Genomic DNA, 23,623 nt, shown 5'->3' on the forward strand with positions numbered 1-23,623 from the left:
ACGCCCTAGCTGCTTGCCACCAGTCAATTGAGAAAAATATTACCATCTATTAAGAACTTGGAGGAAGATGAGGTGGAATTCATCACTGCAAATTTGCAGACAGAGTCTGCAGACAGACAGTGATCCTGCCAGCAATGTTCATGACCTTAACAAGAAGCTCACAGCCTGTTTGTATCTTAGCCTGGACAAGTGCTGGGTGGTCCCTCTGAAGACTTCAATTGTTATGCTGCCCAAATACTGACTGGAGTTGCTTATTAACATCAAGGCTGTTCTGTCCCAATCCTATCTGATTCATGGACACATGGCTATCACTGATGGCACTGAAAACACCGAGCCCTGGAGTTTCTTTATATATCACTGTGCTGTGATAAAGGAAACTGAAAGCTGTCAGAATCAAAAGAGAGTCACAAATGTGAAGAAAACTCTGACAAATCGGGCCTGGGAAAGCCATGAAGAGAGGCTTCTTGGGCTTGTATGTCTGATAACAAAAACTACCACTAAAGACTGCAAAAACTGCAACCTTGTACGAAGGCCATGGCAACCTTATACAAAAATACTCCTACAAGGACATCTGCCTCAAACAACCTGTCTAACCTTGGACTGACATCACTCTTGTTACTCATCTTTGTAGCCAGGGAAAACTACTAAATATGTCAAAATAATTGTGTAATCCTCTTCATTTTTTCCTTTACCTCCCTGAATAAGCAAGCCATTCACCATGGCATGCATATTCCCAGTGCAACGCTCTATTTCCAAATAAACATCTTTTGAGAGCCTCTCTCTCTTATTTAGCCTGACAAAACTTACAAACACAGAGAAACCATTAAGGAGAAACCATGTAGAAACGAGAAGTCAGCCACTATAATTAAGACTTGGTTTTTTGAAAACAAGTTTGCTGTGGAAACTTTGATTTGTTCTTAATAGTCAAGAAAAACATTATGAGGAAAGATTTAATACCACAGCATAACACAACTATTTGTATTTTCAGCAGTGATTTTTTAAAAAAATTATCTTCTTTCATGTAAATAACATGGGGCTTTACTTTCTTTTCATCTCATAAATCAATGAAAACCATTATCTTTAAGAAAAAAAAAAAAGACCGAAAGGAATGAAAAAGGTGAGCAGTGGGGTGAGGATAGATATTTTCTTATTTATGCCTTCCCCGTTCCTTCCCCATTCCCGGGCAATGCATATCATTTTCATCTCTAGCTAGACACGTGCAGGTGGCAGAGCTCCTCACCGACCCCATTTCTCAGGTGGGTGAGTGAAGGGCAGCTGTGCCACATGCCCCACCCCACCTCCAGCCCTACTGCTCCACCCAGGGCAGGTACTACTTACACTGACTTCCTTCCCCAAGCTGACAGAAGTCAGGACACGCTTCATTCCTTCCCCGCTTCCAATCTGCCAGATGGATGCCTCTGCAGCCTGGTTCTTCAAGGGCCAGTCTCTTGCTTGCAGCTCATACCAAACAGTCCTGCAGAGACCCAGCCATGTCTGTGAGCTCCTGGGCCGCTGTGCCCAGCTCACGCCCAGGGGCCCTTGAGCCATAGCCCAGCCAGAGGATCAGGACCCTTCTCCAGCCTTCCTCACCCATTTGGCTTCAGGGGATGCTACAATGGGCTCCTGGAGGCTCCTCCCAGCCCCAGAGGATCTGGGCCCTGTGCTGTCGTTGGGTGGGAAGTCTGAGACAGCGCAGGTTTGACCGGAGCATTGGTGGTCATTCTGACCTCAGCACAAATCCAGCTCTGCCACCTTCTAGCTGCAAGATCCCAGTAAAACTGCTTCACCTCAGTGGGGCTAATGTCTCTTGTCACAGGGTTGTTTGAGGAGTACTAAAGTGCCAAGCCCAGCACCTGGCACACATGGGTGCTTAGGAAAGGATACAGTTAAAGGTCAGGGAGGAAGGATGGCGCCAAGGCCACCCCACTGGGAAGGATACCCAGAGACAGCACAGGTGACCAGGGTGGTGAGCCTTCCTTGGCCTCTCTACGTCCCCTTGGCTTTCCTGACTTGGGATGGGACTTTCTCCATCAGACCCACACTGTCCAATGTGGGAGCCTCTTGCCACAGGGGGGCTACTGAGTGACTGAAATGTGCACAGTTGAATGGAGGAGTGCTCTAGGCAGAAAACACACCAGATTTTAAAGGCTTAGTAGGAAGAAAGAATATAAAATATCTTATTAATTTGTATATTGATTACATGTTGAAATAATATTTTAGATATATTGAGTTAAATAAAATATATCATTTTATAATATATAAAACATAAACAGGGGAAACTAATTTCACCCATTTCTTTTTTAATGTGGCTATTAGAAAACTTTAACTTCTATATCGGGCTCACATTATATTGCTACTGGTCAGCACCCAGGTCTTTGTGGGGTAGCAGAGCCGGCAGGATATCCAGCTCCCCCAGACTGGGAGGAGCAGTTCTTGGTCAGCTCTGGTGAGCATCCTCCCAGATCAGCTGGGTGGGGCTGACAGCCAGTGTTAAGCACTGCACACAATTACCTGATTTAGTCCTCATGAAATGACCTTGTTGGGAGGAGCTATTCCATGTGAAGGATATAGTCATGCACTCAACAAGCGGCAGAGCCAGGACTCAAGACCACGCACTCAACAAGCGGCAGAGCCAGGACTCAAGGTTGATTTTTTACTCCAGAGCCTGGGTTTTCAACACCTAAAAGCATGCCTCCCTCTGCCCCCAATGGCCACCAGGGCCCTCTGTTTTGGCCACACTTGGCCTCAGGGCACCAGGGGCCTACTCACCCAAATGCATAGACATCAGCAGCTTTGGAGAATGGCAGCTGATCCTCGTCCTTCCCGGGGGTCATCTCGCGTACAATCTCAGGGGCCAGATAGCACAGCCAATCATGGGACAGCTTTAGCTGGTTCTCACGCCTGGAGACCAGGAAGCCGGGACAAGGACACAGGCCTTTCAGCAGGCAGCAAAGAGGCCTGCCTGGCACAGGTCTGCCCCAGGGCCGGCAGAACACCCACACACAGCTTAGAAAACACACCCAGACCCAGAACACTGACCCTGCACTTGGGAAAGGCACCGGTGCTTTTGAGGAATTCTACAAAGGAGTCATGACCGGTTGTTTCTAGAAAAGCAGGGCAAGAATGGATAAATATTGACAGGGAGCTGCTGGTGAAGGTGTCCAGCTCCCTCTGCTGGAGAATGAGGCGCCTCTCTAACCAGGAACCCCGATCTGCCTGTGGATCTCAAACTTGGCTGGGGCTGGCCTTGCAGCCTTGCTGCCATGCTCCCTTTTGGGTTCCCCTAGATGTGAGGGGAGGGGCCTTTCTCCCTATGCCAATCCCTTCAAGATTTGGGGAAATAAAATTTGACACTCTTCCTCATCGTGGGGAAATGACCTGGTTCCTTGGCCAAGCGGGTGAACAGCCAGGGCAAATGTGAGTGTGGGGACCTGGTTTCCGTGGGAGTCGGCCTGAGAATCCAAACGTGACCCAAATCTGATTCTGAACCAGAACTACAAGGGCAGGACCAAAGCGACCTGGGCTTCCCTGCAGGGAGGGCTGCAGCTCAGCAACAAACAGTGAAAGTGCCCAGACCTCAGCCCTGCTCTTCCCCATCCAGCACCCACATCCCACCCAGACACTCAAGACCAACTCACCGTCCCTCTCGGACCACGCCTGAGATCCCAAATAGCCCGAAGTCTGTGATGACCACCTTGCCGTTGTCATAGAAGACGTTCTTAGACTTGAGATCTTTGTGTACGATGCCCTTGGCATGAAGATATCCCATGCCCTGGAGGACACATCAGGAGGAGTGAAGATGTGCAACGATGACGGAGGTGCCACCCTGGGCTGGATGCTTTACCTAAATCCCCATATTTGATCTTCACAATTCCATGCAGTATATTGTCCCCATTTTACAGAAGAAGAAATCGAGGTTCAGAGAGGGAAAATCACTTGCCCCAAGCCACACAGCAGTGAAGAAGCAGAGCTGAGATCTGATCCCAGACTGGTCTATGCTCTTTTAATGTTACCATGCTTCTAAACAACCAAGTTAACCTTGGTTAAGGTAGGAGGTGTGAACAGGGTGATGGGCAGGGAGCCAGCGGGGTCAGGGACAGTGAGATTTATCAGTGTACAGTCATAAAGGGCCTAAATGAGCTGGGGTTTTCTGTCAGGATATGCACAGCTGGTCTGTGCTCTCAGGCAGGGCAAGGGCTCAAGGTGGGGGAACAGAGAGGCATTCCCACAGTGGGGTCCCCAACTTTGAGTGCTCCTAATATCTGAGCTGTAGTAGAAGGAGCCCTGGACTAAGAAATCTGGGGTTTGAACTCCATCTCAGCTCAGATTCTCACTCACTCTGTGGCCTTGGACACAGTGCTCAACTTCTCTGAAGACTGGTTTCCTCATCTATCAAGCGAAGAGGTGGCAGTGGGTGATTTCTAACCAATGCTCTATTTGAACTGAACACTGATGAGTCAGGTGCATGGAACGTGGGTGACCTGACACAGGCATGATCTCATCCAAGGTCAAGCTGTCTTCAAACACCAGACCCAGGGCTCCTGTGTACCCCACAGCATGGAATATTGCATTTTTAACCTCACACTGATCCAGAGACGGAGGATATATGAAGATCCCCATTTTACAGGGGAGAAAACTGAGGCTTAGAGAGGCTAAACCTACCCAAGGTCACACAAAGGGTGTGACCAGGATTGAAACTGGCCTCTAAAGCCTGCCAAGTTCCTTCCCAACCAAGTCAATTCCATCAAGCCTAATCATGTGGACAATCAGCTCCCAGCTCTGAATGAATGAGACAGACAGGGAGGAAGAGATGGGGTCCCACCCTTGAGGAGCCTGAGCTAGAAGGAGAGGCAAAGCTGCCCAAACCACCCTAACAGGGAGTAACAGGGCGAGAGGAACAGCCGAGAGCCCTGGAACCGGCCAGAAACCCACCCCCAGCAGCTGGGCACCCCCTCACCTTGATGATCTCCTGAGCGATTTGCCTCGTCTTGTTGATGTCCAGAGACGTCTTGGGGTCCCTCACAAACGAGTGCAACGTCCGCCCCTTGCAGAAGCTGTCGAGGGTGGTGGGGGTCAAGCACAAGTCTGGGGCTGGTGCAGCCTGACCCTAACCCTGGTGGAGCCCATGGGGAGAACTGTGCCCGTCTGCCTGCAAGGACTCTCTCCAGCCCCTCGACTGTGAGCCAAATCTTCTTTAACCCAGCCCAGTCCTGCTGGGGCCTGGCCTGAACGTGCAGAAACACATGACACCACGCACGTACATGCACACAAACCCCCATTCCCTGAGAGCCAGTGCCTGCCCATCCTACAACAGGAAACAGTGCATCAAAGCTCTCAGGAACTCAGAGTAGCCATGCTTGGTGGGTTCAAGGCAGGACCACTCTGATGGGGAAGAACTTGGCTAATTTAAGGCCATCAATAGGCAACATCAAGGCTCTGGGGCTCACTGTCAAGAATCTCATTATAGTTTTCATTTTTTCTTGATCACAGGGTTTTTATTACAATAAAGGAGTGTGCAAGGAGGGAAAGGGGGTGGGGTAGATGTTAGGGGCGTCAAGGTGACTACTGGAAAAGGAGTTTCAGTTCTGGGGTCTCCACCTGCATCAACTCCTAAAACCCCGGGTGAGGAGGGACCCAGAGAGAATGTGGGTCCAAGGGCGCTATCTTAGGAAGGGACTATGTTTTTAGGAAAATATTCTTGGAGTCTCAGAGCCTTTGAAAACCAGGCAAGGGGTAGAGAATATTGGTTGGTGATTTCCTTATCTGTGTCCCACTTTTCTTCAGCGTATTCTAAACAAAGTAAGATTTTTTTGTTAATGAATATTTTCCTGTTTCAGGCAGGCCACAGTGGCTCACGCCTGTAATCTCAGCACTTTGGGAGGCTGAGGTGGGCGGATCACCTCAGGTCAGGAGTTTGAGACCAGCCTGGCCAACATGGTGAAACCTCATCTTTACTGAAAATATAAAAATTAGCGAGGCGTGGTGGCACATGGCTGTAATCCCAGCTACTTGGGAGGCTGAGGCACGAAAATTGCTTGAGCCTGGGAGGCAGAGGTTGCAGTGAGCCAAGACCACGCCACTGCACTCCAGCCTGGGTGACAGAGCAAGACCCTGTCTAGTTTATCATTAATTAATTACCTGTTTTGTTTTTCATTAACTAATTTTTTTTTTTGAGATGGAGTCTTGTTCTGTAAATAAATTACGGGACCACCAGTGATCAGCTCTTGATTATACAACTCTTCCCAACTCTACTCCACTCCAGCAGATAACATTGGTAGTCTGAAATTGACCATGGTGAGAGTATTTACACCACAGGAAGTGATGGATGTTATAAATTAGGGCTTCCCTCCATACTGCCCCAAAACTGGTTGTTACACATTTACCAGCACACCACTGGGTTCAGCCTACGTGATGGGGATATTGTGCAGGTGTTAGAAGAGAGTAGACCTCAGACCCACAATTGGGTGCAGAAGGCAAGGTGTGAGCCAGCATGATCTCTCCTTTGTATTTTTACAAAAAGGAATAAACAGTTTAAAAACGTGAGTATATGCAAATGTCTTCCTTTTAACAGAAGGAATGTTAACTGTTCATAGTGTCTCTGACTTTGGGGAGAAGCGCGCAGTTGCAGTGGGAGAAGACTGGCTTTCACTCCGTACCTTTTATGGACATTTGATTTTCTGTAAACTTAGAAAGGTCTCACTCTGTCACCCAGGCTGGAGTGCAGTGGCATGATCTTGGCTCGCTGCAGCCTTGACCTCCTGGGCTCAAGCGATCCTCCTGCCTCAGCCTCCCAAGTAGCTGAGACCACAGGCACAGGCACCTGCCACCAGGCCCAGCTAATTTTTTTGTAGAGACAGCGTCTCACTATGTTGCCCAGGCTGGTCTCAAGGTCCTGGGCTCAAGCAATCCTTCCACCTTGGCCGCCCAAAGTGTTGGGATTACAGACATGGGCCACTGCACCAGCCCATATTTATTTATTTTTTAGTGTCAATGGGGTTATGTGATTAGGAAGTTATACCCCATTTTTGGTTTTCTTCTTTATGCCTCTATTAGAACTTCCACACCCTCTAGGGCATCCACACAAACAGGGCTCCCTGAGAAGGGGGAGGCTGAGCTGGCCATCCAGCATGAGGTCCTAGGGCTTGGTTACCTGGTGATAATGGCCAGGTGGGGCGGGTTCATGCAGGCCCCCATGAAGAGCACCACGTTCTCATGCCGCGTCTGCCGGTAGTTCATCACCTCTTTCTTGAAGAGCTTCAGGTGGTCCTGGTTGTGGCCATCCATCTCCAGCAGGCGAATGGCCACCTCACCATGCCAGCGGCCGCGGTGCACCCGGCCCCAGCGGCCCTGCCCGATGGGCTCGCCCAGCTCTACCTGCTCGAAGGGGATGTCCCACTCCTGCAGGTACACGCTGGTCTGGCTGGCCTTGCGAGAGATGGGGCCCCGCCAGGGCCGGCGAGAGCTCGGCAAGTCGTCCACCTCGTCCTCATCGTCTTCTGCCTCTGACTTGCCAGCCTCTGGCTCCTCAGCCTGAAACGAGACCAGGAAGAACAGGGATGGGCAGCAGATCTGGGCTCTGCAACGTCTCTTCCTTCTCCTGGAGCCCTAGCCAGGTAACAGGGGAGAGAGGCATCCTGCCAGGGGACCCAGGTTGTAGTTGCAGCTCTGCACTGGCCTGCTGTGCAGCTCACTTAGCATCAATGGACCTCAATGTCCTCATCCACAATATGTGGCGGCTGGCCCCGGTGACCTGAGGCCCTTTGTCATGCTAATACTCCAATACCTACCTGTGAGCAACATCTAATTGTCCAGGAAAGAGCAAGAGCATCCCTGGCATAGAAGAATTTCACTGCATCCATCCTTCTGGAATTCTTGTTTAAACACAGAGTTTCTGACTCTCCCCTGGGCAGGAGTAAATCAGTCTGTTAACATTCTCCAAGCTATAATGCAATGGAGGGATCCAGCCTTGGCTGACACTTTTGTTCAAGGGTCAAGGCAGTGGTTCTTGACCCTGGCTACAATCACCTGGGGAGCGTGGGGAAGACAGAGCTTGGACAAGCTTGCTCCATTACATTCCTCATCGTTCTTCCCTGCCATGCACCTCTGCAATGGGTGCCTGGGACAGCCCTTGCCAAAGTCCAGAACCCACTCACCCTCAAGCCCCCTGCATATTCTGAGATGGGGAAGGGAAAAAAGAGGGAGGGGCCATCTGTGGACACGTGTGTGTCACCCTCACCTCCGCTTCGTGAGCTTCCAACACATCTGCTTTCGGCTGGTCATCGAGCCTAAGAGTAAACAAGGTTTGTCAAGGAGACCTTGAGGAACGCCGCTCTGCTCTCAGCTAGCGGGGACTCCCGGGAGAGATCTGAGACAAAGGTACTTACTCTGACTCACATCTGGCTAGGGGAAAGGCCGCGTGGATACCATGGCGATAGGCAGGAGGCTGAGGGCCAGACCTGCCCCTTGTGCAGCCTCAGCCTTCCCTAGGCTAACTTGAGGGTGGTGGGGGCTGAGAGGTGGGCAGTGATCCCCAAAGCCCCTTTTCAGATGTGACACTGCTACACAGGGTCTCAGAGCACACCCACAGGACTCGGAATCTGATGGCCTCAACTTGGAAAACCAGCTCTATCGCTTCCTAGCTGTGTGACCTTATGTAATTTCTTAACCTCTCTGGGCTGGCTGTATGTTAAGAATGACACCTACTTTGATACCTACCACCGCGCTGAGGGTGAGATGCGGGAATGTGAGTGAAGTGCTCAGCATGGCCTGGTAGAGAAAGGGCTCTGCACAGGAGCTATTCTTAGGCTTCTCTAACTCCAAGTGCCCTCTATCCACCCCTCCTGGGTCCCAAGACTGCTCCAGTTTCACATGCGGCCCCACCCAATGTTGACCGCACTGATAGGAGGCAAATAAAACCCTCTGTGGAGTTCACTTGCCCAGAGGGTGAATGAGCCCAGGGAGTTCTGCATCTGGCTGGCTGGAGATGGAAAGGTGGAGTGGGAGGTGGCCAGGGATATGGATCCAGCCTTAATAATTCCCCAAAGAAGCGAAGGGGACACCACCTAGGGATGCCTACCGGGTACCGTCGGCAGCTTCAGGGAGCGGGGCTGCCTGTGCAAAGGCCGAAATGTCTGGAGGAAACAAAAACCAAACACAAAGCATGAGATTGCTTTCCCCTCCCCAAAGAGACACCGTGCTTGAAACCCAGCACCCCCAGAGAGGCTGATTTTCCCCTGAGTGGACTGCCACATGTTCCCCAGGCACTTCCACAAGGACCAGCCTGGGCCCTTCCATAAATTTTGCAAGGATGCAGCCTCCACAGCACCTGCTTCTGCATACACAGCTGTCTCTCAGGAAGGGGCTCTGGGCAGGGGATCTGGGCAGGTGGGGAGGGTGAGACTTCTCATTACCACCACGCCCCTGTGGCCAAACTGCCCCCCACCAAGCAAGTGGTAAAAGCAAACTGGGCTCTCATTTACTGGACAGGCTGGCTAAAGCTGCTGTTTGGAAGCAGGGGCTGCTTGCAACAACCCTTGAAACTAATGAGATTCCCTCACTTTGGCCAGCAAGGCCGGTGGCAGGACGTGCAGGTGGCTCATTAGCGACATCTGGTGCCTGATACAGTTGCTGGGAATTTCCAGCACAGAGGCCCCGACCCCTCGGCTTCAGGTATGGGTCACTGGTGGAGCAGCTCTCAGGGGAGAGGAAGAAACGCCACATATCAGGGGCCCAAGAGTGGGCAGCTGGGGCTGATCCCTGAGCCTGGGGTGTTCCCAGTTTTGGCGCTAAAAGTCCCACGTCCAGGAAGACCAGAACCAAAGGTTACTCCAGCATGGAACCAAAGTGCTACAGGGAGATTGGTGGCCCCAGGGCCGCCATGGACAGCTCACTCCCCGCTCTTTTCTGCAAAAAGAGAGACGGGAAGTGGCAGTGGCTGAAGCTATCAAAGGCCTCTCTCCTGCCTGTGTGGACAAAGACTCTCCCCGCTCAGCCAAAAAACCTCCCTCGACCTTCTTCTAGGGCTTTCTTCTGCCTTTGAAGGTCATCTGAACCACAGGCTGTCAACATCTCTGGGACCTCACAGACTTGGAGAATCTGATAGAGGCCGTGGGCCTTCTTATCAGGGAAATGCACACATGTGCCCAACATCCTGTGCACAATTTCTGGGGGATCAGAACCATAGAAGCCTCTACCGGTAAGGCCTCCTCCAGACACAGTGTGTCTGCAGACTACCAGCAGGGGCCTGGCATTTCCACCCATCCCACACAGCTCAAATGTTCCAAAGAAGGCAAACACACACCTAAAGCATGAGGGAAGTAGTAAGAGTTGGGGTGTGGTTTCTCCCCAAACCCCAGGTGGGAAGGCAAAATGCCTCTCTGAAGCCTCATGCTTTTGCTTAAAAGTTAAGAGTGTATCATGCATTCTGCTCCAAAATGTGTCCACGTTTGCTTTAACAAAAATGTATTTCCTTGCCCTCCCTGTGACATATCTTTGGGGGAAAATGGACCCTTCTGGGAGAAAAGCCATATCTTCGCAATGTTTTGGGGTAATCCCCTGCGTGCATCCTAGAGCTAGTCACCAGGGGAACCACAACAAAAAACCGGTGTGAAACTGCAGAGGCTGCTCAGCTGTTCAGAGGGAGCCTCCGGGAGGCGGGTTCTCAGGGCCCTGACTGCTGCCCTGCACACACCTGAGCAACGCCATATGGACGGTCCTCTAAGGACTCACAGATGCTCCAAGTCAACCCCCTAATGGAGCTGGCTTAGGGAATAGAAAAGCCTGGAGTAACCAAAATACTGTGACTTCAAGACAGTCCTGTTCAACCCAAGAAAAAAACAGCTAGTCTTTGTTTTAAACACCATTATGCTCATCACCTTCAGTTACAGTAAAAAGCACTGATCTCAAGCACTTTAGGGGCAGGAATGAAAAGGCTGGTACACAGTAAGTGTAGAAAACAATTTTTGCAGAAGGGACTCAATGTATTGACTTACTGAAAGCGTTTTCCTTTAAGCTTTCTGCAATAAGGAGGCATTTCCAGCAATGGCCAGCAGATGGCACTGTGTGGTAAGGCACAGAGGGTGAAGCCCACTAAGAGAAGCCCGCAGACCTTCCCAAATGGGTTTCTACTTCTCTAAGACATTGTGCATAAGATATCCTCCCATCATTGTGCAAGGGAGGATACGGTGACAGATGCTCATAAGGCATTAGCAAAAAGTCCTCTCCCCATTCTATAAACTCAGATTCTAGTCCTCCTTCTGCCATCTCCTAGCAGTGTGACCTTGAAAAGGTCGCCTGCAGTCTCTGTGCCAAGAGGCTGGATGGGATGGATTCCAGGGTCCCTCCCGGCAAAAACTTCTCACGTAAGAGGCCTACCACCAGGGCACTTGCCCTGCCCTCTTCCCATCCTCTATGGGCAGTCAGCTCTCAGAACACGTGGAGGGAGACTCAAGTATCTCCAAAGGTACCCAGAGAGAGGGCGCCCAGGTGGGCAGGACAGAAGGGGTCACAGCAGAGGGCAGTTAATGGAACCATGCAAAGGACTCACCTGGAAAGATAAACTGCTGTCTATGATGAATGAAGTAGGCAGCTTTAAACAGAAGAGGAGGTGAGTCACACACACAGAACGGCCAACGCAGGAGGGAGGAGCGGAATTGCAGGTACCGGCTTGGGAGGCAGGGACTTGTTACTGGGCTGGGACAGCCCTACCCCAGATGGACCTGGCAAGGACAGGCCAAACCATGCAGGAAGGAGGAAAAGAGCTGGGAGAAAATGGGCCCTGGCAGGAGTCTGCAGGACTAAAGGGGCTTGCACTGGAGGATTGGGCGTTCCAAGACCCCGTCTCTGGTCACTAGCACTCTGTGAAATGCGTGTGAGCCCAGAAGGGCAAAATACAATGGGAGAGAAACAGTGATTCTGAAAAGTTTAACAGTGTTATGTACGGAAGAATGGCCTCCTCCCCCTGAGCCCCACCTGTACCTCCAGAGTGTCTCAATCTTACCACTCCCTACCCACATTTTTTTCTCTCTCTCTCACAGGTGACTGAAAAGGATACACTGGGGTTCTGGAAGCTGACAGCATGTTCCAACCTCAATTCTGCCACATAACTAGGCTCTGGGACCTTAGGGAGTTGGCTAACCTCTCCAGCTGTCTCACTGTCAAATGGGGGTGTAAATACAGTCATGTGCCACAGAATGTTGTTTTGGTCAACAAGGGACCACATACACGACGGTGGCCCTAATTATAATGGAGTGGGAAAATTCCTCTTGCCTAGTGATGTGGTAGCTGTGGTAACAGGGCAGCGCCATGCATTCCTCACGTGTCTGTGGTGACGCTGGCGGGAAATAATCCACGGAACTACAAGCTGTATAAAAGGATGGCACGCACGATTATGCACGGTAGCATCTTACTTGATAATGAGAATAAACAACTGTATTACTGGTTTATGTATTTACTATATATTGTACTTTTAATCATTTTAAAAAATTTTTTATTTATATATTTATTTTTTGAGACAGAGTCCTGCTGTGTTGTCCAGGCTGGAATGCAATGGCACAATCTCAGCTCACTGCAACCTCTGCTTCCTGGGTTCAAGCGATTCTCCTGCCTCAGCCTCCCAAATAGCTGGGATTACAGGCGCCCACCACCATGCCTGGCTAATTTTTGTATTTTTAGTAGAGACGGGGTTTCACTATGTTGGCCAGGCTGGTCTTGAACTCCTGATGTCAGGTGATCCGCCCACCTCGGCCTCCCAAAGTGCTGGGATTACAGGCGTGAGCCACAACATCCAGCCTTTTAATCATGATTTTAGAGTATACTTGTTCTACTTACAAAAAAAAAAGTTATCTGTAAACTAGCCTCAGGCAGGTCCTTCAGGAGGTATCCAGAAGGTGGCACTGTTATCACAGGAGATGCCAGCTCCATGTATGTCACTGCCCCGAAGACCTTCCGGTGGGACAAGATGTGGAGGTGGAAGACAGTGATATTGATGATCCTGAGGCTGCACAGGCCTAGGCTAGCGTGTGTGTCTTAGGTAACAAAAAAGTTTAAAAAGTAAAAGAAAAAATAAGGATTTTAAAAATAGAAAAAAGCTTATAAAAATTCAAAAAAAAAGTTTTTGTACAGCTATACAATATGTTTGTTTTGGGCTAAGTGTTATTACAAAAGAGTCCAAGTTAAAAAAATGTTTAAAGATTATAATGTAAAAAAGTTGTAAGCTAAGGTTAATTTGTTATTGAGGAGAATATTTTAAAATAAATTTAGTATAGCCTAAGTGTTTAGTGTTTATAAAGTCTACGATAGTGTACAGGAATTCTTCCAGAGCAGCTTCCAGTCCCCTACAAATAAAGAACAATTGATTGACTGATTGATTTAGAGACAGAGTCTTGCTCTCTCACCCAGGCTGGAGTGCAGTGGCGCAATCTCAGCTCACTGCAACCTCCACCTCCTGGGTTCAAGCGATTCTCGTGCCTCAGCCTCCTGAGTAGCTGGGACCACAGGTGCGTGCCACCACACTTGGCTAATTTTGTATTTTTAGTAGAGATGGGGTTTCACCATGTTGGCCAGGCTGGTCTCGAACTCCTGGCCTCAAGTGATCCGCCTACCTCGGCCTCCCAAAATGCTGGAATTACAGGCATGAGCCACCGTGCCCAGCCCTATTTTTAATATTTTATGCTGTATATTTACTGTAGCTTTTCTGTGTTCAGATGTTTAGATACACAAATATTTAACATTGTGCTACAATTGCCTACAATATTCAGTACAGTCACATGCTGCATAGGTTTGCAGTCTAGAAACAACAGGCTACACCACACAGCCAAGGCGTGTGGAGGACTATACCATCTGGGTTTACGTAAGTACGCTCTATGATGCTCACGTAACAATGAAATCGCGGAATGCATCTCTCAGAACATTTCCCCGTTGTGAAGCAGCACGTGACTATAATCTTTTCCCAGGTTTACCCCTGAAGTTCAAGCGCAATGCCCCTGCACAGCACAGAGCAGGGGGACGATAGGAGGCGTGCCTTCTCCAGCTGAACCACCGGGCCAGCGGGGCGGGCAGTGGGGGTTGGGGGTAGGGTTGACCCATTGGTGCTGCCACGACCAAAGAGATAGGATCTTGGAGAGAGTGAGGCCTCTGTGCAGGGGACAATGAAGGCCCAATCTGGGGACATCAGGCAAAGCAGCAAGGGTCTGGCTGATTGTGCAAAAAGAACTTTTTCTGTGACTGCCGTGTTCCAAACACACCCTTTCCTTTTACAAAAACCCAAACTGGGAGGTTTAGCAAAAGGCACAGTTTCAGAGCATAATAAAGACAGAGCAGAATGTGAGAGGAGGTTAATCAAATGGGCCATCGCTCAATGCAGGGAGGGGAGGGGTGTGCTCAGGACAACGCGTAAATGTCAGGAGATATCCAGCCACGTGAGCACTGAGGTGAAGGCAAAGAGAGAGATTCCTACAAGATCTCCGTCTCCACCGTCCCCAAAAGAAGTCCCAGGAGAAGCTCCCTGGCCTCCTGATGGCTGCGTATGGCTCCAGCCGGGGCTCTCCTGGCACAGGGAGAGCTGTGTCTGTCCTCATGGACCTGGAGCTCTAGAGGCCAGAGACAGGGGCCTGACCTGGACTCTATGGGCTGGAGACGGCCTGTGGCTGGGTCCAGAGCAAACAGGAGTGTCACAGTCACCTTCCTTCCTCTGGGACTGCGAACTGTAATAAACTGAAGGCTGAGACTGACTCTGAGGAGCTGCCAGGGAGGCCGAGGCAGCAGCTCAGTCCCAAAATGGGCAGGTGGGCTTCACTCTGCTGCTTGGAGAGGCAGACACCCCCGGGCCAGCAGCTGAGGGCAGGAGAGGCTGGAATCCTGACCTCTCCCCACAGACACCAGGCAGTGGGCTGGGGTGGAGCTGGAGGTCAGCTCTGGCTCAGGTCTACCCTGCTTTAAACTCCTGTGGGACTCAGTGTCTTCATCCACACAATGGGAACAACCTAATTCCAACTTTACATGGTCACCTATCTTATAAAGGGAACGAGAGGTCTCCTTGAAGGAGCTTACCCAGATCACGAGTGGGAAGCAGCAGGACCCCAGATTCCCTCCCTGAGGCCTTCTAGCTCCCTGCGTTGCTGGCCATGCCTCCTGGGAGCTCAGAAGCCAGTCCCGAGAAAGTGAGCACTGCCCAGGAGAGGCCACCCCATGAAGAGGAGGGCAGCGTGGGGATTATGTTATGTCAGAGAGACTTGGGTTTGATCTCCATTCTGCCACTTACAGGCTGTACAACTCACGGCAAGCCCCTCCCTCTCTCTGAACCTCAGTATTCCCATCTGTAAAACAACAGCATCAACCTCAGAGCTATTGTGCTTGGGGCGCCTGACAAGTGCTTCATAAACATCAGCTCTTAGCTGTGGCCATGTCTGACCTTGAATCTGCCGAACTTGGGTCTGCTGAGAAGGGGATCTGACTGTACCCCTTAGAACCCAGAAAAGCCTGGAGATGTGGTACCTGGGAAGTTGAACCTGCTGTCCCGCTGGCCAGGTGAGGGGTTGGGGGGCGTGGTGGCGCTGGATGGGTTGGATGATGTCGGGAAGGGCGCCGGCGAGGAGGGTGTGGAGGAGGTGGTGGAGGAAGGGTTGCTGCTGGAGTCCAGGTGATTCATGGCCGGAGGGTGCTCCTGCAGGACCAGAGATGTTGGGAATGGCAGAGCTGTCCCTGCCCCACCTGCCTCCTACCAGCCACACCCTCCCTTCCCCATCTGGAAAGGAAGCAGTCAGCCCAGGGAATCCTCAGGGTCTGACATTTTACACATCTAACATTTGAGGAAGGGCAGCGCACAGAGGCCCTCGCCTCAGTGCTCACTCCCCGGGGGGCTCCTGCTCAGCTTTCTGATTTCAGCTCAAGCACACTCTTCCCAGAAGCCTTTCCTGCACCCTGGTTGGGACCACGCTCCTCCTCTCCATCCTGGCACAGTTCCCAGCAGTTTTTCATCAGGGCACCGTGTCTACTGCAGATGTCCACGGGCACTTTCCTGATGAAAGTCTCTCCCACAACCTTGTGTGTTCCATGAGGCCAGGGTGACCATCACATACTCAGTGACTGGCTCTGAGCTGGGCACACATTAGCATTTTATAATGAATTAAGTTCAGGCTCTGATAAATGTTATATCATGTCTGCTAGGCACCAGGCACTCTGCCAGAAGTAGGGAGACCAATGATAAGCGAGAGGTGTACAGTCCTTTTCTTTGGAAACCTGGCTGAATCAAAGGCACTGTGAAGTCTTAGAGTCAAACTACAAAACCCTGAAAGAGGTGATGGCTTGGGCTAGTGTGGTCTGCCATTTTGCAGGGGTAAGAATTCCGGAGCTAGAAAGAACTTTCTAGAAGATGACCACAGGAGTTGGTTTGTCAGGACAGGCCTGGTTCACTCATGTTGTCCCAACTTAAATGTTAATGTCATCCCTTCCACACTCAAAGCAAGCATGCTCCCCCTGCTAATGGATCACATCAACCAGTGCTTGCCATGGAAAACACGTTTGGTGCCTAGTGAGACATCTTTAGGAGGCCCTTGGACACAACACAGAGGACGCTGTGCCAGGGAGGAGGGGCACTCTGTTTCCTATCTTGCTCTGCCTGAGAGAAGGCCTCGGCCTGAGCTGCTATGTCTTTAATGCCTCTCCAACACTGGCTCATTGCCCATTCAACAGAGTGAGGGCTTCAAGCTCCAAGCCTTAAGCAAGTGTGATAACCAGATGAAGCTTAGTAACTTTTTGGTTTTAACTGTGCTTGTTTTAATGATTACCTTCTATCTGTAGGGATCATGGTTTTTCTAATTATGATAGTGATGATTACATAAAAATGAAGTGTTATAAGTAAGTATTAGCCCAGGTGGTACCTGGTTCAGACAGAAACCATAAAGATGGTTTTCAGCTTTGATGAAGTTTGGGTGGCACTGATTATCAACTCAATCCACGCTACATGCCACCACGGCCCCACTGCAGAGCTCAGGGGAGAAGGGCCCAAGGAAGCCAAGGGCTTTGCCCACGGTCATGAGAGATGGGCCTGGCATGATCCCGGCTCCAGGATGCCTTGTGGCCATGGCTCCCCAGCCACAGCACAGAGGAGACCCCTGAGAACGGCACCAGCATCTCACAGCTCCGAGCAAGAGCTTGTGGGAGCAAAGCACCACCAGACAGGCCTGGGAAGGGAGGGCTGCTGCACTAGAAATGGAAAAGGGGGGCAAAGGGAGAATGTGCGGGGCAGGGAGCCCTGGGAAGGGACGGCTGCTGCACTAGAAATGAGAAAAGGGGGGTGAAGGGAGAAAGTGGGGTGCAGGGAGAGAGGCCTAAGCTCCAGCTTCTCCCTGTGGCCAAAAACAGCACTGGGTTTGGAGGCAGACAGACTGGAATTCTCAGCCAGCTTCCACCACCACTTAGCTGGGTGACTCTAGGCAACTTCCTCCACCTCTCTGAGCTTCCATTTCCTCAACCACAAAAATAAAACATCAACACCTATGTCAGAGGGTTACTGCGCTGATCAGTAGCATCACAAAGGTGGGAGTGTGTGGTACATAGCAGGTGACTAATACATGTTTGTTCCACATTCTTTTGCAGACCTGCTAGCTAGGAGCACCCAGAAGTTTGGGTCCCAGCAAGGCCAAAAGACCAACAGAGAGAGGGCTCCAGGGGGATTCTACATTAGGCAGGACCCTGGATCTGACCAGTGCTTCCTGAATGCAAACATCAATTCCCCTGGGGGTGGGAGAGGAATTCCTTGGTTAAAGAAGTTGAGGCCAAGTTGGGTTAAATGCTAAGTTCAACAGGTTTATTTGCTGCAGGCCGTGAAGGCTCTGGGGTACACAGTGACCTCTGGAATCTACTGGCCAGGGATAGTTGACATCATGTGGTGCCAAGCTAGAAGTGGGAGCTGGATCCACTGAGCCCTCCCTCTTCTCACTCATGCTCCAAGGCCTCAGGACCCTCTATCAGTCCCTCTGTGATCCTGGACAAATGATCCAACCTTTCAGAGCCACTGTGTAGTATGGGGGTAACAGCTGCCAGGTCATAGGGTTGTTCAATCATTCAACAATCAATATGCTGGTTTCCTGACTGCCTATTTTGTGCTTGGTGCCAACAAGAGCAAGACAGCATCACTGGGCCCTCAGGCAGCATCTGTGCTGAAGGGGAATGTGGGGTGGGCAGGGGTGGAGGGGCAGGTGGCGGGAGAAGAGGTCAAAGGGGAACAGGATAAACACCTCTCAGCACCATGTGTGGCCCCTAGTGAGAACTCAGTAATGGTTAGCTTATGTTATCATAGCAACCTTCAGTGGGATCCTGGAGGGCCACTGCTCTCAGAGATGAGAGGCCTCTGGCACCACCACTGTGCGGACTTAGAGGTCGAGCAGGTGCACGCAGGAGGAGCTCATGGGGGAGGTGGGACAGAGAGAGAGTGCTGTGAGGAGGGCTGAGGGGTGGTGTCCAGGTGGGTGGAGATGCAGGACTGAACATGATGGGCAAGGGGTCGTGCAGGACCCACAGGCATGGGGGGTGTGCTTGGTGTAGCTGGAGAGGAGAGGCAGGGGCAATGATGACATTGTTGGCAATGGGGGCAGGGGGCACTGCGTTCCTGCTGAGGAATTGATCCTATCTGTGACGGGCTGGGAAAATAATTACTAGTTGATGGTATGGTACTGCTCCCTACAAGTTCATGAACATTCTCTCTTTACCCTTCAAATACCCTGTGAATGAAGCATTAGTAACCCCAATTTACAAAGCAGAAAGTGAGGCTCAGAGAGGTCAAGTGGCTCACTCAAGGTCATGGAAGCAAGAGAGGAGTTGGAACTCAAAGCCAGGGCTGGGCAGCTGCTGTGGTCTGAATGACTATGAACTCCCACAACTCACATGCTGAAACCCTAGCACCCAAGGAGGTGGTACTGGGAGCTGGAGCCTCTGGGAGGTAACTGGGTCATCAGGGCAGAGCCCTCAGGAACAGGACTGGAGCCCTCATGAAAGGGCTCGAGGGAGCTTGCTGGGCCCCTCCACCATGGGAGGATGCGGCACGAGTGACATCTGTGAGAAGGTGGACCTTCCCAAGACATCGAGTCTACTGGCACCTTGATCTTCCCAGCCTCCAGAACCATGAGAAACTAATTTCTGTTGTTTTTAAGCTACCCAGTCTATGATATTTTGTTACGGTAGCCTGAACACACTAAGACAGGACCCTATCATCTTTCCCCCTGCCTCCCCATTCTGGGTGAGAAGCTACCACCAGAGGGAAACGAGAGGCAGGAGAGAGGACAGGTGCAGGCCCATGGCAGACAGTCAGGCCTGGGGCAGCTGGCCTTCTTGTCTGACAGTAAGAGGTGGCCCTGGCTCTCTCAGAGCAGCCCCTGAAGCTGTATCTTCAGGGTCCCCAGTATGAATTGGCCACATTGCCTGTCTCTCTCTTCCGGCCTGAGCCACATGGCCAGCCACAGCCACGGGGCAACTGGGCACATGCTCATCGGGGGGGCACACGCTAAGCCCCTGGTCTGGGGCTGCAGGTAGAACACACTTAAAAATACACAGCCAAAACCACAGCAGCCAGAAGCCTGCACCCAGCAGCCAGCCAGGATGGGAGCTGCTGTCAGAAGCCATCAGCACTGGCACCTCCCAGATGCCAGGCATACCTGTGCAAAGAGGCCCATGACAGGTGTGCCAACCCTCCTGGGGGACACAGGCTTTGCAGACTCTGTCTAGCTGCAGAGGACACCCGTCTGCCTCAGCAGAGAAGCCTGACCTGGCTATGGATGGAAATGCACTCTTTGTATTACTTTTGGGTGCATTCTTGTGAGGGCAGCAAAGCCTTGCTCGGTGGCTGCCACGGCAATTGCTTTAATGAACAACTGAAGGTGTATCTGCTGCACTGTGACTAAGGGCCCAGGATTTGGGGCTGGGTGGCTGCCGAGGCTACCACTCTGGGATTGTCTCTTGCTCTCGGGATGCTGTGCTGTTTTCTCACCTGTGAAATGGATCCATATGTACCCTTCAGAACTATTGTGGGGCTCAAATGAAACAGCAATGGAAGAAGTTTCCAGTACACACTAAGCACACAGGAAGTGTTAGCTCAAAGGAGAAGGGACTGGGAATCACGGCTGTACCACCACAACTTAAATGTAAAGCCTCCTAGTGGCTCAAGATATGATCCCCAAGGCCACCCTCTGGCTACAAATCTGAGACGGTGGTGTCATGCCCCACTTCCCCACTGAGCCTCTGAGGCAGGGGTGCTTTATAGGAAGGAAGGCCAGTGGCAGAAGGGCGTCCTCCCCAGCATTACCCAGCGTACCTTCTTTGTCAGTGCTTTGGGGAGGGTTCCAAAATGGGGTTCGGCTGCTCTGTCCACCGGGTTGTTGATGTCCGAGGGGACAGATTCTGTCCTCCGAAGCCGAGTTACTGTTTGAAAAGAGGGAAAACCCATCACCAGGGAACAAGCTAAAGATTCACCCAAATCCAGAAGGCAGAGGAGAGGAAGGCAGAAAACTCACGTGGCAGGAAGGATATTCTACAGGCAGGGGCTTCTTTGGTACATTTGTTGTGACACTTCAACCTGGTAAAGAAGGGGAGGTTGGTGTGCAGAGTGCCACATGGTGGGGCTCAGGCACACAGGGGTAGCTCTGTGTAGCATTCACTCAGGACTGTCTCCATTTTCACACACTTCTCAACAAATGTTAGCTCGAAAGTAGAGAACATCATGATATTAATAGTAATAGCAGCTGCTACACTGAGCCCACTATGCTGAGTATTTACCACGTTCCGCTGTCACCTATCCATCCTCACAGCAAAGCAGGTCTCATGATGCCCACTTCGACTTGCCCCAGGTTGCCCACCTATTTTTCTTTTGTAAAGAAAAGGAGACCCTCTACCCATACTGAAAAAGCTCAAGACAAATCTGAACTTACAAAAAAAGAATTAGACAGATAATGTTTGCTTTACCAAAGAATCCCAGGGACCCAAAGGGCAGCCCCTCCGGCTACATTTGTGCAATGGACCATGAGGTCTAAGGGTCAGCCCCAGGCCAGGATTGGAAAGAACTGGATTCTCACTGTGGTCCTGCCTTCTGCACTGAGTCTTAGATTTCTCACTAATGGGCTGAGGGTGTCCTATCAACCTCATACTGCATCGCAGGACAGCCCTGGGCTCAGAGGTCATCCTGTGCTCCCCACATGATGGGAGCTAGAGGTCCCTAATGTTAGCCAAGTGGCCAGGAGCCACAGGAGACCCAGACTAGAGAGAAAACTCAGCAACTCCCTAGAGGTCAGGAGAGTCACTGGGAAAGTAATGGGTCCAGCTGATATGCACAAGACTCACCATCTACGGTCTGACTGGAGCCCAGATGCAATCACACATACTAGCTCAGGTTCTCAGAGCCATCCCCATGGTTGATGTAAACATTAAAAATCAGGCCCAGAAAGGCAAGTGCCTTGCCCCAGATCACACAGCAATGCAGGGGCAGAGTGGGCTGGGCACCGAGCCTCCGAGACCTCCCTGCATTAGGTGAAGACAGCCGGACAGCAGGGGACACACTCTGCCTAGCCCACACTGTTCCCTATCCTTGACCTTCCTTCCCACCAGAAACCACAAGGCATGAGAAAATAAAGTTGGACTTGTACAGAATCAATACCCTCTGCTCACTCTCCCCTTCTGCAAGCCAACTCCCTGTTTTTACCATCGCCTGTCTGCCACCTCTTGAGGGCTACAAAATGTAAGGCTAAACTTCAGAACTCCTTACAGGTCCCAGAACAGTCCTCATATTCCTCCAGGCCTTAGTACAAGATGCACCCATGGCCTGGAATTCTCTTTTCCCCTTGGTCTACCTTGTAAACTTCTATTCATCCTTCAAAGCCCACCTCAAGTATTCCCTTCTTCCAGGAGTAACTTGCTTAGTCTCCCTGAAGAGGCCTGATCACTCCCTGGTGTGCTGAATAGGACTATGAATAGCAAGTATAGGGAAGTGCGTTTGATTTACTGAACTAAAAGTGTCTGCTCCCCCCACCCCCACTCCTCTTCCCATCACCTGCAATGCTTGCACTTCACTCCAAATATCATGCTCTTCTGGCACACGTGGCAGACCTGCGACAGCCAGGACTTGGTGGAGAACCTGCAGAGGGCGGACACAGGCACATGCTTGCACCAGCTGGGAGGCCAAGGCCCAGCCACAGAAGGTTTCCCATGGAGCTCCAGGGCAACTGGGAGTCTTGGCTCCATCCCAGAGCCCCATGGGCCCTCTCCCAGAGAGGACAGAGATACCCAGGGGCCACTGCTTCTCCCCTCGCATTTAAATTTCCCAGATGCAAAGTCATCATTGTCAATATGCTGAAGTTGGTGTGGTCATCTGGCAGTACCAATTTGGCAGCAGCAATCAAGAGTACAAGTGCTCATACCCTTTGACCCCACAGTTCTTAGGAATTCTTAGGAATTTATCCAACACATAGGCCCACATGTGTTGCAAGATATATGGACAAGGTATGCCTGCAGCATGTTAGCAGCATAAAGACGGAAAATAACCTATGTGTCCATCGACAGGAGCTGACTAAAGTATGGTCTTTCCATACAATGGAACACTATGCAGCAAGAAACTAAAACAAGGATGCTCTTTCTGTGCAAATATGGAATGATCTCCAAATCACATTGTCAAGTTAAAAAAGTAAGGTACAATAAGATATGATCCCATTCACACGAAGTTCAAGGACAGGAAAAAAACTAAGCTATGACAATAGAAGTGAATGGTAACCACTGGATGGTAGCACTGTCAACTAGGGAGAACTAAAGGTAACTTTCTGGGTGCTGGAATGTTCTTCATCTTCATCTGGATGGTATACACAGGTGTGTGTGTATGAATACATAAATTCACATACACACACACACGTGCATTTTGCTCTGTATAAATTGTATCTCCATTTTTGAAAAAACAAAGTATAGGATTGTGTATAACATATGCAGTATTTGAGTAAAAAATAAAGGAGGAAACATATATACGTATTTGTTTGTATAAAATATCTCTAGAAGACAATACACAGCTAAGACCTCTTTAAAGAGGGGGTTGAGGAGTTGGGGACAGGAACAAGACGGCAATTTTCTGTTGATGTTTCAACGTATCAGTGTATTTTCAATCCAAAACGTAGAACATTAAAGAAAACACGAAATACAGATTTGAAGGAAGGATGGTGGCTGAGTGGGTGGTGTCCTCCAGAAAAAAAGCGCAAGGCTGGTCCACAGGGTGGGGAGGCCTAAGAGCAGAAATGACTCATATTTTTGGAAACACAGATTTTTTTTAACGTATTGTATATCACAGTAACAACAGAATGAATGCCAACAGTATTTGGGAAGTAGTTTGTAATGCATCCACCAACACTAGCTCATTTGATTCTTATGCCCATGCCAGGGAGTGAGGCAGGTCCAGGATTCTTAGTGTGCAGCCAAGGAAACTAACTCAGAGAGGTCAGGTGATGTTCCCAAGGTGCCACAGTTGGGATGCTGTGTAACAGGGTCTGGATCCCAGCTCTCTGAACTTTAGAGTTACAGAGCTTCTCTGTAAGAGATTCCACTAGTCCAGCAGAGGCCAAAAAAGGCCCTGAGCACAAGGGAAAGAGAACAGACTCTGGGG

The 23,623-nt window shown here is 50.6% G+C and overlaps 1 protein-coding gene across 4 annotated transcripts in view; it reads right to left on the reverse strand.

Annotated features, from left to right (window-relative positions):
- The window catches only part of KSR1 (kinase suppressor of ras 1), a 169,988-nt gene that overhangs the window by 13,454 nt on the left and 132,911 nt on the right, over positions 1-23,623 (reverse strand). For 3 of the 4 annotated variants that reach the window (XM_055388698.2, XM_055388699.2, XM_063706579.1), the window contains 12 exons: positions 22,034-22,117; positions 20,505-20,566; positions 20,306-20,412; positions 15,493-15,661; positions 11,546-11,587; positions 9,077-9,131; positions 8,237-8,285; positions 7,151-7,530; positions 4,958-5,054; positions 3,639-3,772; positions 2,770-2,901; positions 1,339-1,474 (listed from right to left, as the gene is read on the reverse strand). In XM_055388698.2, coding sequence (XP_055244673.1) covers positions 1,339-1,474; positions 2,770-2,901; positions 3,639-3,772; positions 4,958-5,054; positions 7,151-7,530; positions 8,237-8,285; positions 9,077-9,131; positions 11,546-11,587; positions 15,493-15,661; positions 20,306-20,412; positions 20,505-20,566; positions 22,034-22,117 — 1,447 coding nt within the window. The remainder of the gene's footprint in view (positions 1-1,338; positions 1,475-2,769; positions 2,902-3,638; positions 3,773-4,957; positions 5,055-7,150; positions 7,531-8,236; positions 8,286-9,076; positions 9,132-11,545; positions 11,588-15,492; positions 15,662-20,305; positions 20,413-20,504; positions 20,567-22,033; positions 22,118-23,623) is intronic. The other variant, XM_063706580.1, reaches the window with a different exon arrangement.

This window comes from Gorilla gorilla, chromosome 4, assembly GCF_029281585.2.
Source record: "Gorilla gorilla gorilla isolate KB3781 chromosome 4, NHGRI_mGorGor1-v2.1_pri, whole genome shotgun sequence".
NCBI classification, from domain to species: Eukaryota; Metazoa; Chordata; class Mammalia; order Primates; family Hominidae; genus Gorilla; species Gorilla gorilla.